This window comes from Heptranchias perlo, chromosome 11, assembly GCF_035084215.1.
Source record: "Heptranchias perlo isolate sHepPer1 chromosome 11, sHepPer1.hap1, whole genome shotgun sequence".
NCBI classification, from domain to species: domain Eukaryota; kingdom Metazoa; phylum Chordata; class Chondrichthyes; order Hexanchiformes; family Hexanchidae; genus Heptranchias; species Heptranchias perlo.
The window spans coordinates 61,653,471-61,666,561 of NC_090335.1; the positions used below are offsets into that span (position 1 = coordinate 61,653,471).

General features: G+C 44.6%; 2 protein-coding genes across 33 annotated transcripts in view; one reads left to right on the plus strand and one right to left on the minus strand.

The window, feature by feature from the left end:
• LOC137327419 (uncharacterized) overlaps positions 1-13,091 on the minus strand; it is a 212,061-nt gene that overhangs the window by 166,365 nt on the left and 32,605 nt on the right. For 6 of the 31 annotated variants that reach the window (XM_067993194.1, XM_067993192.1, XM_067993193.1 and 3 more), the window contains 2 exons: positions 6,426-6,481; positions 1,905-3,680 (listed from right to left, as the gene is read on the minus strand). The exons of 14 other annotated variants lie outside the window; for them this stretch is intronic. In XM_067993194.1, the coding sequence (XP_067849295.1) occupies positions 2,154-3,680; positions 6,426-6,481 (1,583 nt within the window). In that variant the 3' untranslated portion in view covers positions 1,905-2,153. Of the gene's footprint in view, positions 1-1,904; positions 3,681-6,425; positions 6,482-8,886; positions 9,242-12,020; positions 12,144-12,454; positions 12,605-13,091 lie in introns of those variants that run through there. 11 more of the 31 variants (XR_010964463.1, XR_010964473.1, XR_010964453.1 and 8 more) reach the window with 4 other exon arrangements.
• Positions 1-13,091, plus strand: part of LOC137327421 (exosomal polycystin-1-interacting protein-like) — a 45,948-nt gene that overhangs the window by 19,705 nt on the left and 13,152 nt on the right. Inside the window, exon 1 of one of the 2 annotated variants that reach the window (XM_067993201.1) lies at positions 12,838-13,000. The exons of the other annotated variant lie outside the window; for it this stretch is intronic. The gene's annotated coding sequence lies outside the window, so the exon portion shown is untranslated. Of the gene's footprint in view, positions 1-12,837; positions 13,001-13,091 lie in introns of those variants that run through there. 2 annotated transcript variants of the gene reach the window in all.

Here is a 13,091-nt window from a genome sequence, read left to right on the forward strand (position 1 = left end):
GGACAGCTAATGTTGTTCCTATATTTAAAAAGAGAGATAGAACTAGCCTAGGGAACTATAGACTAATTAGCTTAATGTCAGTGGTAGGAAAGATAATGGAATCCTTACTCAAAGATGTAATAGAAAAACATCTAGAAACTGAAAAGATAATAAAGAATAGTTAGCACGGATTTCAAAAGGGAAGGTAATGCTTGACCAACCTTATTGAATTCTTTGAAGAAGTAACAGAAAGGGTAGACAAGGGTAATACAGTAGATGTAATATATTTGGATTTTCAAAAGGCCTTCAATAAGGTACCACATAGTAGACTCATGACTAAGGTCAGAGTATGTGGAGTCAGGGGACAAGTTGCAGAATGGATAGCAAGCTGGCTAAAAAACAGAAAACAGAGAGTTGGGGTTAAAGGTAGTTACAAAGACTGGCAAAATGTAGGAAGTGGTGTTCCACAAGGATCGGTGCTGGGACCATGTTGTTCATCATTTACACAAACGATTTGGACTCAGGAATCGGAAGTACAATTTCAAAATTTGTGGACGACACCAAATTGGGGGGTATAGTTAATACCGAGGAGGACTGCAACAAAATGCAGGAAGACATTAATAAACTTGCAGATTGGGCATGTAATTGGCAAATGAATTTCAATATAGATAAGTCTGAGGTATTACATTTTGGTAGGAAGAATAAGGGGGCCATATATTGCTTGGATAATAAGAGTCTAAATGGGGTAGAAGAGCAGAGGGATCTGAAGGTACAGATACACAAATCACCAAAAGTAGCAACGCAGGTTAATAAGGCCATAAAAAAAGTAAACCAAGCACTGGGGTTCATTTCTAGAGGAATAGAATTGAAAAGCAGAGAAGTTATGTTAAACTTGTCTGGAATCATGGTTAGACCACACTTGGATTACAGTGAACAGTTCTGGCCTCCATAGTTATTCCAGAGGCACTGGAGAAGATGCAGAAAAGATTTACTAGGATGATACCAGAACTGAGAGGTTATACATATCAGGAAAGATTGAGCAGGCCAGGGCTCTTTTCTCTAGGAAAGAGAAGACTGAGGGGTGACCTGATAGAGTTCTTTAAGATTATGAAAGTGTTTGCTGGATAAATGTAGAGAAGCTGTTTCCACTTGCGTGGGTGACCAGAACTAGGAGCCATAAATATAAGATAGTCGCTACTAAATCCAATAGGGAATTCAGGAGAAACTTCTTTCACCAGAGAGTGGTTCGAATGTGGAACTCGCTGCCACAAGGAATAGTTGAGGTGACGAGCATAGATGCATTTAAGGGGAAGCTAGATAAACACATAAGGGAGAAAAAAATAGAAGGATATGCCGATAGAGTTAGACGAAGTAGGGAGGGAGGAGACTCATGTGGAGCATAAACACCGGCACGGACCTGTTGAGCCGAAAGGCCTGTTTCTGTGCTGTACATTCTGTGTAATTCTATGCAATCCTATGTAATAATAAGAGTCTAAATATATATTAATTACCTGGACTTGGGTATAGAGGGTATAATTTCAAAGTTTGCAGATAATATGAAACTCAGAAATGTAGTAAACAATGGAGGATAGTAACAGACTTCAGGAGGACATAGACGGACTGGTGAAATGGGCAGACACATGGCAGATGAAATTTAATGCAGAGAAGTGTGAAGTGATACATTTTGGTAGGAAGAATGAGGAGAGGCAATATTAACTGTATGATACAATTTTAAAGGGGGTGCAGGAACAGAGAGATCTGGGGGTGTATGAACACAAATCTTTGAAGGCGGCAGGACAAGTTGAGAAGGCTGTTAAAAAAGCATATGGGATGCTTGGGCTTTATTAATAGAAGGAATCTTACAACACCAGGTTATAGTCCAACAAATTTATTTTAAAATCACAAGCTTTCGGAGATTATCCCCTTCGTCAGATGAATGTGTGAAAAGGTTCTCAAATCGCATATCTTATACTATGTTGGGACAGCATCACACCAATCAAAAGGTGTCGTTGTTATTCAAACAGGCCAGTCACGGAGAACAGCACGTCCCAGTACACTGGATATACATTGTGTCGATTACACAGGCAGGCAGAAAGAAACTCAAAATGGCAGAGAGAGAGAGAGAGAGAATTTTTAAAAACATATAATTTTTTTCCCCCTTTTTGCTGGTGGGGTTACGTGTAGCGTGACATGAACCCAAGATCCCGGTTGAGGCCGTCCTCATGGGTGCGGAACTTGGCTATCAACTTCTGCTCGACGATTTTGCGTTGTCGTGTGTCTCGAAGGCCGCCTTGGAGAACGCTTACCCGAAGATCGGTGGCTGAATGTGCTTGACTGCTAAAGTGTTCCCCGACTGGGAGGGAACCCTCCTGTCTGGCGATTGTTGCGCGGTGTCCGTCCATCCGTTGTCGCAGCGTCTGCATGGTCTCGCCAATGTACCATGCTCCGGGGCATCCTTTCCTGCAACGTATGAGGTAGACAACGTTGGCCGAGTCACAGGAGTATGAACCATGTACCTGGTGCGTGGTGTCCTCTCGTGTGATGGTGGTATCCGTGTCGATGATCTGGCATGTCTTGCAGAGGTTGCCGTGGCAGGGTTGTGTGGTGTCGTGGACGCTGTTCTCCTGAAAACTGGGTAACTTGCTGCGAACGATGGTCTGTTTGAGGTTGGGTGGCTGTTTAAAGGCGAGCAGTGGAGGCGTGGGGATGGCCATAGCGAGGTGTTCGTCGTCATCGATGACATGTTGAAGGCTGCGGAGAACATGGTGTAGTTTCTCCGCTCCAGGGAAGTACTGGACGACGAAGGGTACTCTGTTGGTTGCGTCCCGTGTTTGTCTTCTGAGGAGGTCTATGCGATTCTTCGCTGTGGCCCATCGGAACTGTCGACCGACAAGTCGAGCGTCATATCCCGTTCTTACGAGGGCGTCTTTCAGCGTCTGTAGGTGTCCATCGCGTTCCTCCTCGTCTGAGCAGATCCTGTGTATTCGTAGGGCCTGTCCATAGGGGATGGCCTCTTTGACGTGGTTGGGGTGGAAGCTGGAAAAGTGGAGCATCGTGAGGTTGTCCGTGGGCTTGCGGTAGAGTGAGGTGCTGAGGTGCCCGTCTTTGATGGAGATTTGTGTGTCCAAGAAAGAAACCGATTCTGAGGAGTAGTCCATGGTGAGTTTGATGGTGGGATGGAACTTGTTGATGTTATCGTGTAGTCTCTTCAGTGATTCTTCGCCGTGGGTCCATAGGAAGAAAATGTCGTCGATGTATCTGGTGTATAGCGTTGGTTGGAGGTCCTGTGCAGTGAAGAAGTCGTGCTCGAACTTGTGCATGAAAATGTTGGCGTATTGGGGTGCGAATTTGGTCCCCATGGCTGTTCCGTGGGTTTGGGTAAAGAACTGGTTATCGAAGGTGAAGACATTGTGATCCAGGCTGAAGCGGATGAGTTGCAGGATGGCGTCTGGAGATTGGCTGTTGTTGGTGTTGAGTACTGAGGCTGTTGCAGCGATGCCGTCATCGTGGGGGATACTGGTGTATAGTGCCGAGACGTCCATTGTGGTGAGAAGTGTTCCTGGTTCAACTGGTCCGTGGATGCTGAGTTTTTGTAGGAAGTCTGTAGTGTCGCGACAGAAGCTGGGGGTTCCCTGTACGATGGGTTTCAGGATGCCCTCGACGTATCCAGAGAGGTTCTCACACAGGGTTCTCCACATCATCTTTATTAATAGACATAGTGTACAACAGCAAGGAAGTTATGATAAACCTTTATAAAACACTGGTTAGGCCTCAGCTGGAGCATTGTGTTCAATTCTGGGCGCCACACTTTAGGAAGGCTGTCTAGGCCTTAGAGAGGGTGCAAAAGAGATTTACCAGAATGGTACCAGGGATGAGAGACTTCAGTTATGTGGAGAGATTGGAGAAGCTGGGGTTGTTCTCCTTAGAACAGAGAAAGTTAAGGGGAGATTTGATAGAGGTCTTCAAAATCATGAAGGGTTTTGATAGAGTAAATAAAGAGAAATTGTTTCCAGTGGCAGAGGGGTCGGTAACCAGAGGACACAGATTTAAGGTGATCAGCAAAAGAGCCAGAGGTGACATGAGGAAACATTTTTTATTTTACGCAGCGAGTTATAACAATCTGGAACGCTCTGCCTGAAAGGGTGGTGGAAGCAGATTCAATAGTAACTTTCAAAAGGAAATTGGATAAATTCTTGAATGGAAAAAAATTACAGGATTATGGGGAAAGAGCAGGGGAATGGGTCTAATTGGATAGCTCTTTCAAAGAGCCAGTACAGGCACACTGGGCCGAATGACCTCCTCCTGTGCTGTACCTACAATGATACTTATGATATGTTTGAACAGTGTAGCAGACGCACATAGGTTTTGCACAAGGTGCAGCAGCTTTTAAAGTGACCTTAAAATGCTGAGCATTTGTTTTGCGTGTGCTCCTTGAGCAGTAGCAGGTGACTGACATTTCAAGAACTGAATGTTGTAAAAGACCTTCCCCCAAACCCTTCCACCTGAACAAAGCTGTATTTAGATTTAACAAGAGGAACTGGGACCAACAATAACCAATAGTTCCGTCTGCACTGGTAGTTTACATTTTAACTTGAAGCAATTCATGTTGGGCAGCAACTTGTGAAAAGTAATTAACAGTCTAGTGTAATATTTAACTTCATAACAGCCAGAACTTAGAGCTATTCTGGGAGTTTTTATTAGCCAGAGCTGGCAGGTGAAACAGCTGAACTCTGGAAATGGAAAATCTTGATTTAATTTCTCAGATAACACTATCATAGAGTCATGCAGCACAGAAACAGGCCGTTCAGCCCAATGTGCCTGTGCCGGCTCTTTGAGATATCCAATTAGTCTCACTCCTCTGCTCTAAGGAGAACAACGCCTGCTTCTCCAGTCTCTCCACATAACTGAAATCCCTCATCCCTGGTACCATTCCAGTAAATCTCCTCTGCACCCTCTCGAAGGCCTTGACACCTTCCTAAATTGTGGTGCCCACAAATGGACAGAATACTCCAGGTGAGGCCCAACCAATGATTTATAAAGGTGAAGCATAACTTCCTTGCTTTTGTACTCTATATCAGGTTTTGTTTCTGTTGAACTCACAATTGAAGCATCCTTACAAGATCCACTGGGGTAAAAATTCGATAAGGGCCCGTTTTGGGCCATGTTATTGCCCCACGCCCGTCAGACCCTGGGCAGGCAAGATGCAAGTTTGGACCCAAGGGAGTACTTACCCGCAATCAGCGTTCCTTTCCAGGCCTTGCACGTGGAGTCAATGCAATTTGCACTTTCCACCACCAGAGGGAGCTCAATCTCTTAAAGGGAGGATGTTTCTTAGAAATCTCTTAAAGGTAGCTGGTACCTGTTATTTGCTGAAAATAACAGTCTACTGTCTGTACGGAGTCTGAACAGAGATCAGACATCACACACGTAAAACACAGATGCCGATCCCATCCTTATGTTTACACACTGATGAGTTATGTTAAAACATTGAATAAAGGTTGCGCACTACTAAATTCCACATCCTCCAATCTGCACGCCAGACCTCACCAATCTGCCAATCTGCGTTGGTACCAGGCCTGCGAGAGTGTATGCACCAAGGTTCTCTGCTGATGCGCTAGAGACCTTGTGTGCAAGAGGAGGACAGAAGGAGGGACATCTTATATCCGTGGGGGTGGGGGGGCAAGAGCCCCGCCAGACATATACTCAAAAGACAGTGGGAGACAACGGGGGACGAAGTCAATGCTAGGTGCACAGCATCATGAACATGGATGCAGTGCATGAAGAAGTTCAATGCTTTGACATGAGTGGGCAAGGTGAGTGAGGTCAACTGTCAAGTGGTGTCTCCTACCAACTGCACCACGCACTACACCCCCCCATCACCCACATACCAATAAACTCTTTCCATCAGTGCTCAACTCTTCCAATCAGATGCTTCCTCTCACCCTTACACATTACCACGGTTGCAAGCCGCCCACCCACAGCTCACAGGCCACACACACTGGCAGCTATTCAACCACGACAGGCACATCACCCAGACACATGTCACGCTTTCTTGCAGGAGAAGGTGGCACATATTAAGAGGCAGCAAGTGGCAGTGGCATTTAGCCCCTCGAGCCTGTTCCACCATTCAATGAGATCATGGTGGACCTGTGACCTAACTCCGTATACCTGCCTTAGCCCCATATCCCTTAATACCCTTGGTTCACAGAAATCTATCAATCTCAGATTTAACATTCACAAGTGAGCTAGCATCAACTGCAGTCTGTGGAAGAGCATTCCAAACGTCTCCCACCCTTTGCGTGTAGAAGCATTTCCTAACTTCACTCCTGCACATCCTGGCTCTAAATGTTAGGCTATGTCCCCACGTCCTAGAATTGAAGTCTATGAGACCTCCAAAAACAGTTACAAATGTCTTAGCAGCCAGAGGCAATAATCCAGCCACTAACCTGTAAATCTTGCATGGTCCCTTTAAATAGCACTGGTGAGGGGTCCTCCAGGCACTCTAAAACACAATCAGATGGTTGGGGTTAAGATTGTGCGTTGAGTTGAGTGTAAAGTCCCAAAATGGTGTCTATCACTTTAAATCAGCATTGCAGACTGATTAAAGCCATTTTCTCCCTACTTTACATGATTCCAGCGTTCGTTATCTGCGCCTGTGCTAACTCCAATACCAAGATGGCATCTGGCGCACGTCACACAGGAAACGTGCGTGCGCCGTCTTGGATGTTGGAGAGGCCGTGTAGCGCCGAAACAATGGGCGCTACAAGGCCCAATTTAGCGCCCACTGGATCTTAATTCGGCCCACCATGTTTATGTTAGGAATGCAATCATTGCTGTAGATATCAAACTGGCAAATTTCACATGTTACTGAATCGCTTATATGTGCACTCACGGTGTATAAAACTGCACCAGCAGCGTTAAAGACAAAATTTACCCTTCATGCAGAAATATTGAATATCTGATTTTTAAAAATTCGGCTTTTGCACTGGGATTGCACTCATTCCCTACAAAGTGTGTTCTGAATGGATTCGAAGGAATTTGCATATGCAATGGAGCTCTTAAAGAGAAACATGCCTTGGAAATTTTTATTTTGCATTGTTTACAGTATCTTTTTAGTACTTTGTTGTTTTTCTTAGTGATTTTTTTTCAATATTTTTGAAATTTTTGATCAATAAGAATTTGCAGAATTAAATTTTAGGCAACAATTTTTATTTACTCATTATTGGAAAGTTTGTTTTTAAATGTCCCCCAAAAAAAGTCCCTTCTTTCCCACTTAGGCAGTGGAAAGTTGACGATAATTGAGTCATTCATGGGACTTCAGCAAAACAGGAACAGATTTTAAAAATGGCACATGAAAAGAAGCTCTTTCAATATGAACTTTCACAGGAGCTTAGGGAGTCATGACGTATCTATGTGCAAGCTGCAGAGTCCCATGGCAACAGCAAGTGAAAGTAAAATTTACAATGGGGGTTTGGCTTGGATGTACCCCAAATATAGAATTTCATAGCTGAAGTGGCACAAGATGATTGAAGGCATATCAGGGAGATCATCAGGCACCTAAGCTATACTGTCTGCACCTACCATTATTCCACCAACCATGCCTTCAGATCTTGATATAACTATCTACCAATGATTGAGGACAACTGCCTCCGTAGGCCCCAGGTCACCAGGGAACTGCAGTGTTTTGCATCTGCAACTGCAAACCTGCCGCCATATCAGATTTCTTTTCACTACATTTTTGCCTGGCTCTTCTTCCAGACAATTGTCACAGCCAATTCCTTTGCCTCATCCATCTGATGCATTAGCAGTCCTCCCCAAGTCTAGCCAGAAATGTAGTACACTCATTGCATGCTATTTCCTAGGTCAGCTTATTTCCATAATTATTTACAGTTCCCAGTCAAATACACCTTCACCAATATCGGTCCCTGGACTAACTCAACTACCATGGATCCCATTCATTTTATCTGCTAAATCCTTATTTTAAAACAGCCTAAGAAAACTCTCTGGATATGGTTGAAGTACTTTGCAATCAAATTTTGTGCCCCAAGTGATGTGGTGCCTGTTTTTTAACTTCGTGCTTCTCCTTGGTAATCGTGTGTGATTTGTGTGCTTCAGAATGTAATCTCGTGCTCCTTAGTGACAGGAGGAAGCTAGGTGGCTGGCTGCTGGGTCTCAGTGGGAGATTCTTGGGATTCAGATGGCCCTCTGTCTCCTTCTACTGAGATGGCTTTGCAATGTTAGTGTCATGTCCAATGTCATGGTGGCTGTTGGTCCTACTCACTTTCAGGCACCTTTACTGTCATTTGAGTAGGCTGGCTGAGAGTCAGTAGTCTCCAGCAATGCACCTTCCTGTGGGCACTTCATCACCACCTCTAGTGACCTGCATGTCAGCAGCCTTCTGAATAGAAACAAGTCTAGTGAAGCCCTTGGTAATGGTTCTTTCCATCCAAATCTCCAGCATGTTGAAGCCTGAGAAGAGTGCCTCTTGGAGATTGGAGCCCAGGGTCTCCATAGCAGCAGTGTGCTCATCCAGCAGAGATTCACTCATTCTGTAAAGGATTTCTGTCATTGGGAGCTCAGCTGTTGATATCTCTGAAGTTACACACTCCATGGTGGACCCTAATGCTGAAAAGACCTTGTGCCCAATGCATAGACATGGAGAGTGGATCCCCCACTCTTCTGTTAAACTTTCAAGGGTGCTTGGCACCCTGTCTAATGACTGCAGAAAATGGTAGTGGTCAGAAGGCATCCTTTCATTAAACACCAGCCTCATGAGATCCTGGTCTTAGGACTCTGCATTGTGGATGGATGTCAACTAGTCTTACAGTCAGCAGAATCTTTCTCTTCCTCTGCCTCACCAACAGCTTCTACTTTTTAAAAAAAAATTTAAATTTCAAAATACACTTTATTCCTTAAGATTTAAAGATACACGCAGTTTACACACCGTTCAAATAAGGGACACAAAAAGCAGCAAAGCAGTTCAAAGCAATACTGTGCAGATTGTATACACTATGATTCCATTATTACAATTTTAAAACACTGTACATATTTTCTATTACATTCTTTACAGTACAAGGTGGGGTGGCTTTATCCAGTGGCCTTTCCCTTTTTATTTCACTCATGTTCTGTGCATTCCCCAGTACAACCAATCCAAACAGCCCATCTAAATTCCCTGGGGTGGATGTATCTATGCTGCTGCTTACAGCAGGTGGAGTGAGTGACTCCTGGTGTTGTGAGGTGCTTTGCTGCCACTCAGGGACATCTAAAGAAACAGAAGAAGAATATGCTACAATGATGCCTGGAAAGCATTAAATGCAATATAACTTACATAAGTAATAACAGCAATCTGCATTTACATAATGCCTTTAACAAAATGTACCAAGACACTTCACAGATAGGCATAAGAAAAATGGACGCTGATGGGGCAAGGGAGAGATTAGGAGGTGTGGCCTAAAGCTTTGGTGAAGAAATGGGTTTTGAGAAGGCTTTTAAAGGAAAAATTCAGGGAGACAATTCCAGAGAGTAGGACCCAGATAGCTGAAGACTCTGCCACTAACATTGGAGTAAAGGAAAAAAGGTTATCGTTTTTTAATATTCTCTCTCTCTCTCTACCATTTGGGTCTCTTTCTCTCTGTCTGTGTAATTGACACAATGTATATTCAGTGTACTGGGACGTACTGTTCTCCGTGACTGGCCTGTTTGAACAACAACGACACCTTTTGATTGGTGTGATGCTGTCCCAGCCTAATATAAGATATGCGATTTGAGAACCTTTCACTCATTCACCTGACGAAGGGGATAATCTCCGAAAGCTTGTGATTTTAAAATAAAATTGTTGGACTATAACCTGGTGTTGTAAGATTCCTTACATTGGAGTAAAGTGAGAGGGATATACACAAAAGGCTGGAGTCAGAGTAACAGAGTGTTCAGGGAGGGGATATAGGGTGGGAGGAGAACGCAAAAATGGGATGGGACGAGGCCATGTTAGAAGTTAAGGATGAGGTCGAGAATTTTAAGTTTAACGCATTGGGGAATGGGGAGCCAATGTACATCAGTGAGGATAGGGGCAATGGTGAGTGGACTTAGTGCAGGACAGGGTAAATTCAGAAGAGGTTGGAGAAGTTAGAGTTTATGGAGGATGGAGGATAAAAGGCCAGCAGGGAGATGGTTACCTCAAAATACAATTACACAAGTTCATATTAATCAAAAGGAGAGCACTAGTGTAATCAATAGAAATGACGACAAGTATTGAGGTTTCAGTGGCAAAGGGGTGAGGTAGGTTTGGAGACGGACAATGTTGCGGAAGTGGAAACAATCAGCCTTAGTGATGAAGAGGACATAGGATCTGAAACACAGTTCAAAGTCGAACAGAAGGCCACATTCTACAAAAAGCAGGAAGTTATGCTTCACCAGAGGCGGCGGTACAGTGATATACAGTCAGGAGGGAGTGGCCCTGGGAGACCTCAACATTGACTCTGGACTCCATGAAATCTCATGGCATCAGGTCAAACATGGGCAAGGAAACCGCCTGCTGATTACCACCGACCGCCCTCCCTCAGCTGATGAATCAGTCCTCCTCCATGTTGAGCACCACTTGGAGGAAGCACTGAGGGTAGCAAGGGCACAGAATGTACTCTGGGTGGGGGACTTCAATGTCCATCATCAAGAGTGGCTCGGTAGCATCACTACTGGCCGAGCTGGCCGAGTCCTGAAGGACATAGCTGTCAGACTGGGTCTGTGGCAGGTGGTGAGCGAACCAACACGAGGGGAAAACTTACTTGACCTCGTCCTCACCGGTCTACCAGTCGCAGATGCATCTGTCCATAGCAGTATTGGTAAGAGTGACCACCGCACGGTCCTTGTGGAGATGAAGTCCCGTCTTCACACTGAGGACACCATGCAACGTGTTGTGTGGCACTACTACCGTGCTAAATGGGATAGATTCCGAACAGATCTAACAGCTCAAAATTGGGCATCCATGAAGAGCTGTGGGCCATCAGCAGCAGCAGAATTGTATTCCAGCACAATCTGCAACCTCATGGCCCAGCATATTCCTCACTCTACCATTACCAACAAGCCAGGGGATCAACCCTGGTTCAATGTGGAGTGTAGAAGAGCATGCCAGGAGCAGCACCAGGCGTACCTAAAAATGAGGTGCCAATCTGGTGAAGCTACAATACAGGACTACATGCATGCTAAATAGCGGAAGCAACATGCTATAGACAGAGCTAAGCGATTCCACAACCAATGGATCAGATCAAAGTTCTGCAGTCCTGCCACATCCAGTCGTGAATGGTGGTGGACAATTAAACAACTAACGGGAGGAGGAGGCTCTGTGAACATCCCCATCCTCAATGATGGCAGAGTCCAGCAGGTGAGTGCAAAAGACAAGGCTGAAGCGTTTGCAATCATCTTCAGCCAGAAGTGCCGAGTGGATGATCCATCTTGGCCTCCTCCCGATATCCCCACCATCACAGAAGCCAGTCTTCAGCCAATTCAATTCACTCCACGTGATATCAAGATACAGCTGAGTGCACTGGATACAACAAAGGCTATGGGCCCCGACAACACCCCGGCTGTAGTGCTGAAGACTTGTGCTCCAGAACTAGCCACACCTTTAGCCAAACTGTTCCAGTACAGCTATAACACTGGCATCTAACCGACAATGTGGAAAATTGCCCAGGTATGTCCTGTCCACAAAAAGGACAAATCCAATCCGGCCAATTACCACCCCATCAGTCTACTCTCAATCATCAGCAAAGTGATGGAAGGTGTCCTCGACAGTGCTATCAAGTGGCACTTACTCACCAATAACCTGCTTACCGATGCTCAGTTTGGGTTCTGCCAGGACCACTCGGCTCCTGACCTCATTACAGCCTTGGTCCAAACATGGACAAAAGAGCTGAATTCCAGAGGTGAGGTGAGAGTGACTGCCCTTGCCATCAAGGCAGCATTTGACCGACAGTGGCACCAAGGAACCCATAGTAAAATTGAAGTCAATGGGAATCAGGGGGAAAACTCTCCAGTGGCTGGAGTCATACCTAGCAGAAAGGAAGATGGTAGTGGTTGTTGGAGGCCAATCGTCTCAGTCCCAGGATATTGCTGCAGGAGTTCCTCAGGGCAGTGTCCTAGGCCCAACCATCTTCAGCTGCTTCATCCATGACCCTCCCTCTATCATAAGGTCAGCACGTCAAACTTGTAATGTTTACTGAATATTAAAACTAAGTTTCAAAAATATCTATTGTATGATACAACGCAAATCTAAACATGCTCAAACAAAGCCAGTGGCATTTATTTTACTGTCATGGTCAGTTGCTTTTAAAAGGGTGTTGCCAATCCTTATAACTTGTTACCCAAGTTATTTGTAAACATCCCACACAATAATGTAATTGTGTCACACTGGCAGAACTTGTGTTATAAAAACATGTCGTAAATACATCATCGCTATCGCTTGCATGTGATAGAACTGCTGTACCTCTCTTCTGGGCCCAATCCATCTCCAAATGGTGCTGATGCGCCTTTAAATGGTTAGATGTTTACCACCTTATTCACTTCTCAAAAATAGTCAGATTGTACAATTCTTTTCATGCTTTTAATTTTCATGGAGTGTATTCTGAAATGTAAACTATTTGATACTATTATTAGTCTTAATTGCTACACTTTGGTAGACGTAGAAATAGCAGAAGCTTTGCAATCCACTCCTCTAAAAGTATGTAATTTGGACTATAAACGTGAAAACTTCTGGTTTAAAAATATTATCAGCTAAATTAATCAGTTACAGGAATTAATAAAGAAATGCAGGCAGATAATAATTTGAAGGATGTTAAGTTTCACCTCAGTCTCTGGGTTAGGGGAGGAACAGGAGAAAATAGAAAACACCAACCACAGGGTTCCCACTCCTAATGGTAGTTCAGCAGGCTCATGTGATGGCGCAGACCAACAGCAATATTCACTATACAATTCACAAATGAAGAATGGCAAGGCACCACAGACTGGCATGAATCACCTTCAGCAGAGCAAGGTGAGAGGAGGAGCAGAAAATGTTAAAAAATTTCTAGACACTGATAGGAAGAAACTGTTTCCACTGGCAGGAGGGTCGGTAACCAGAGGAC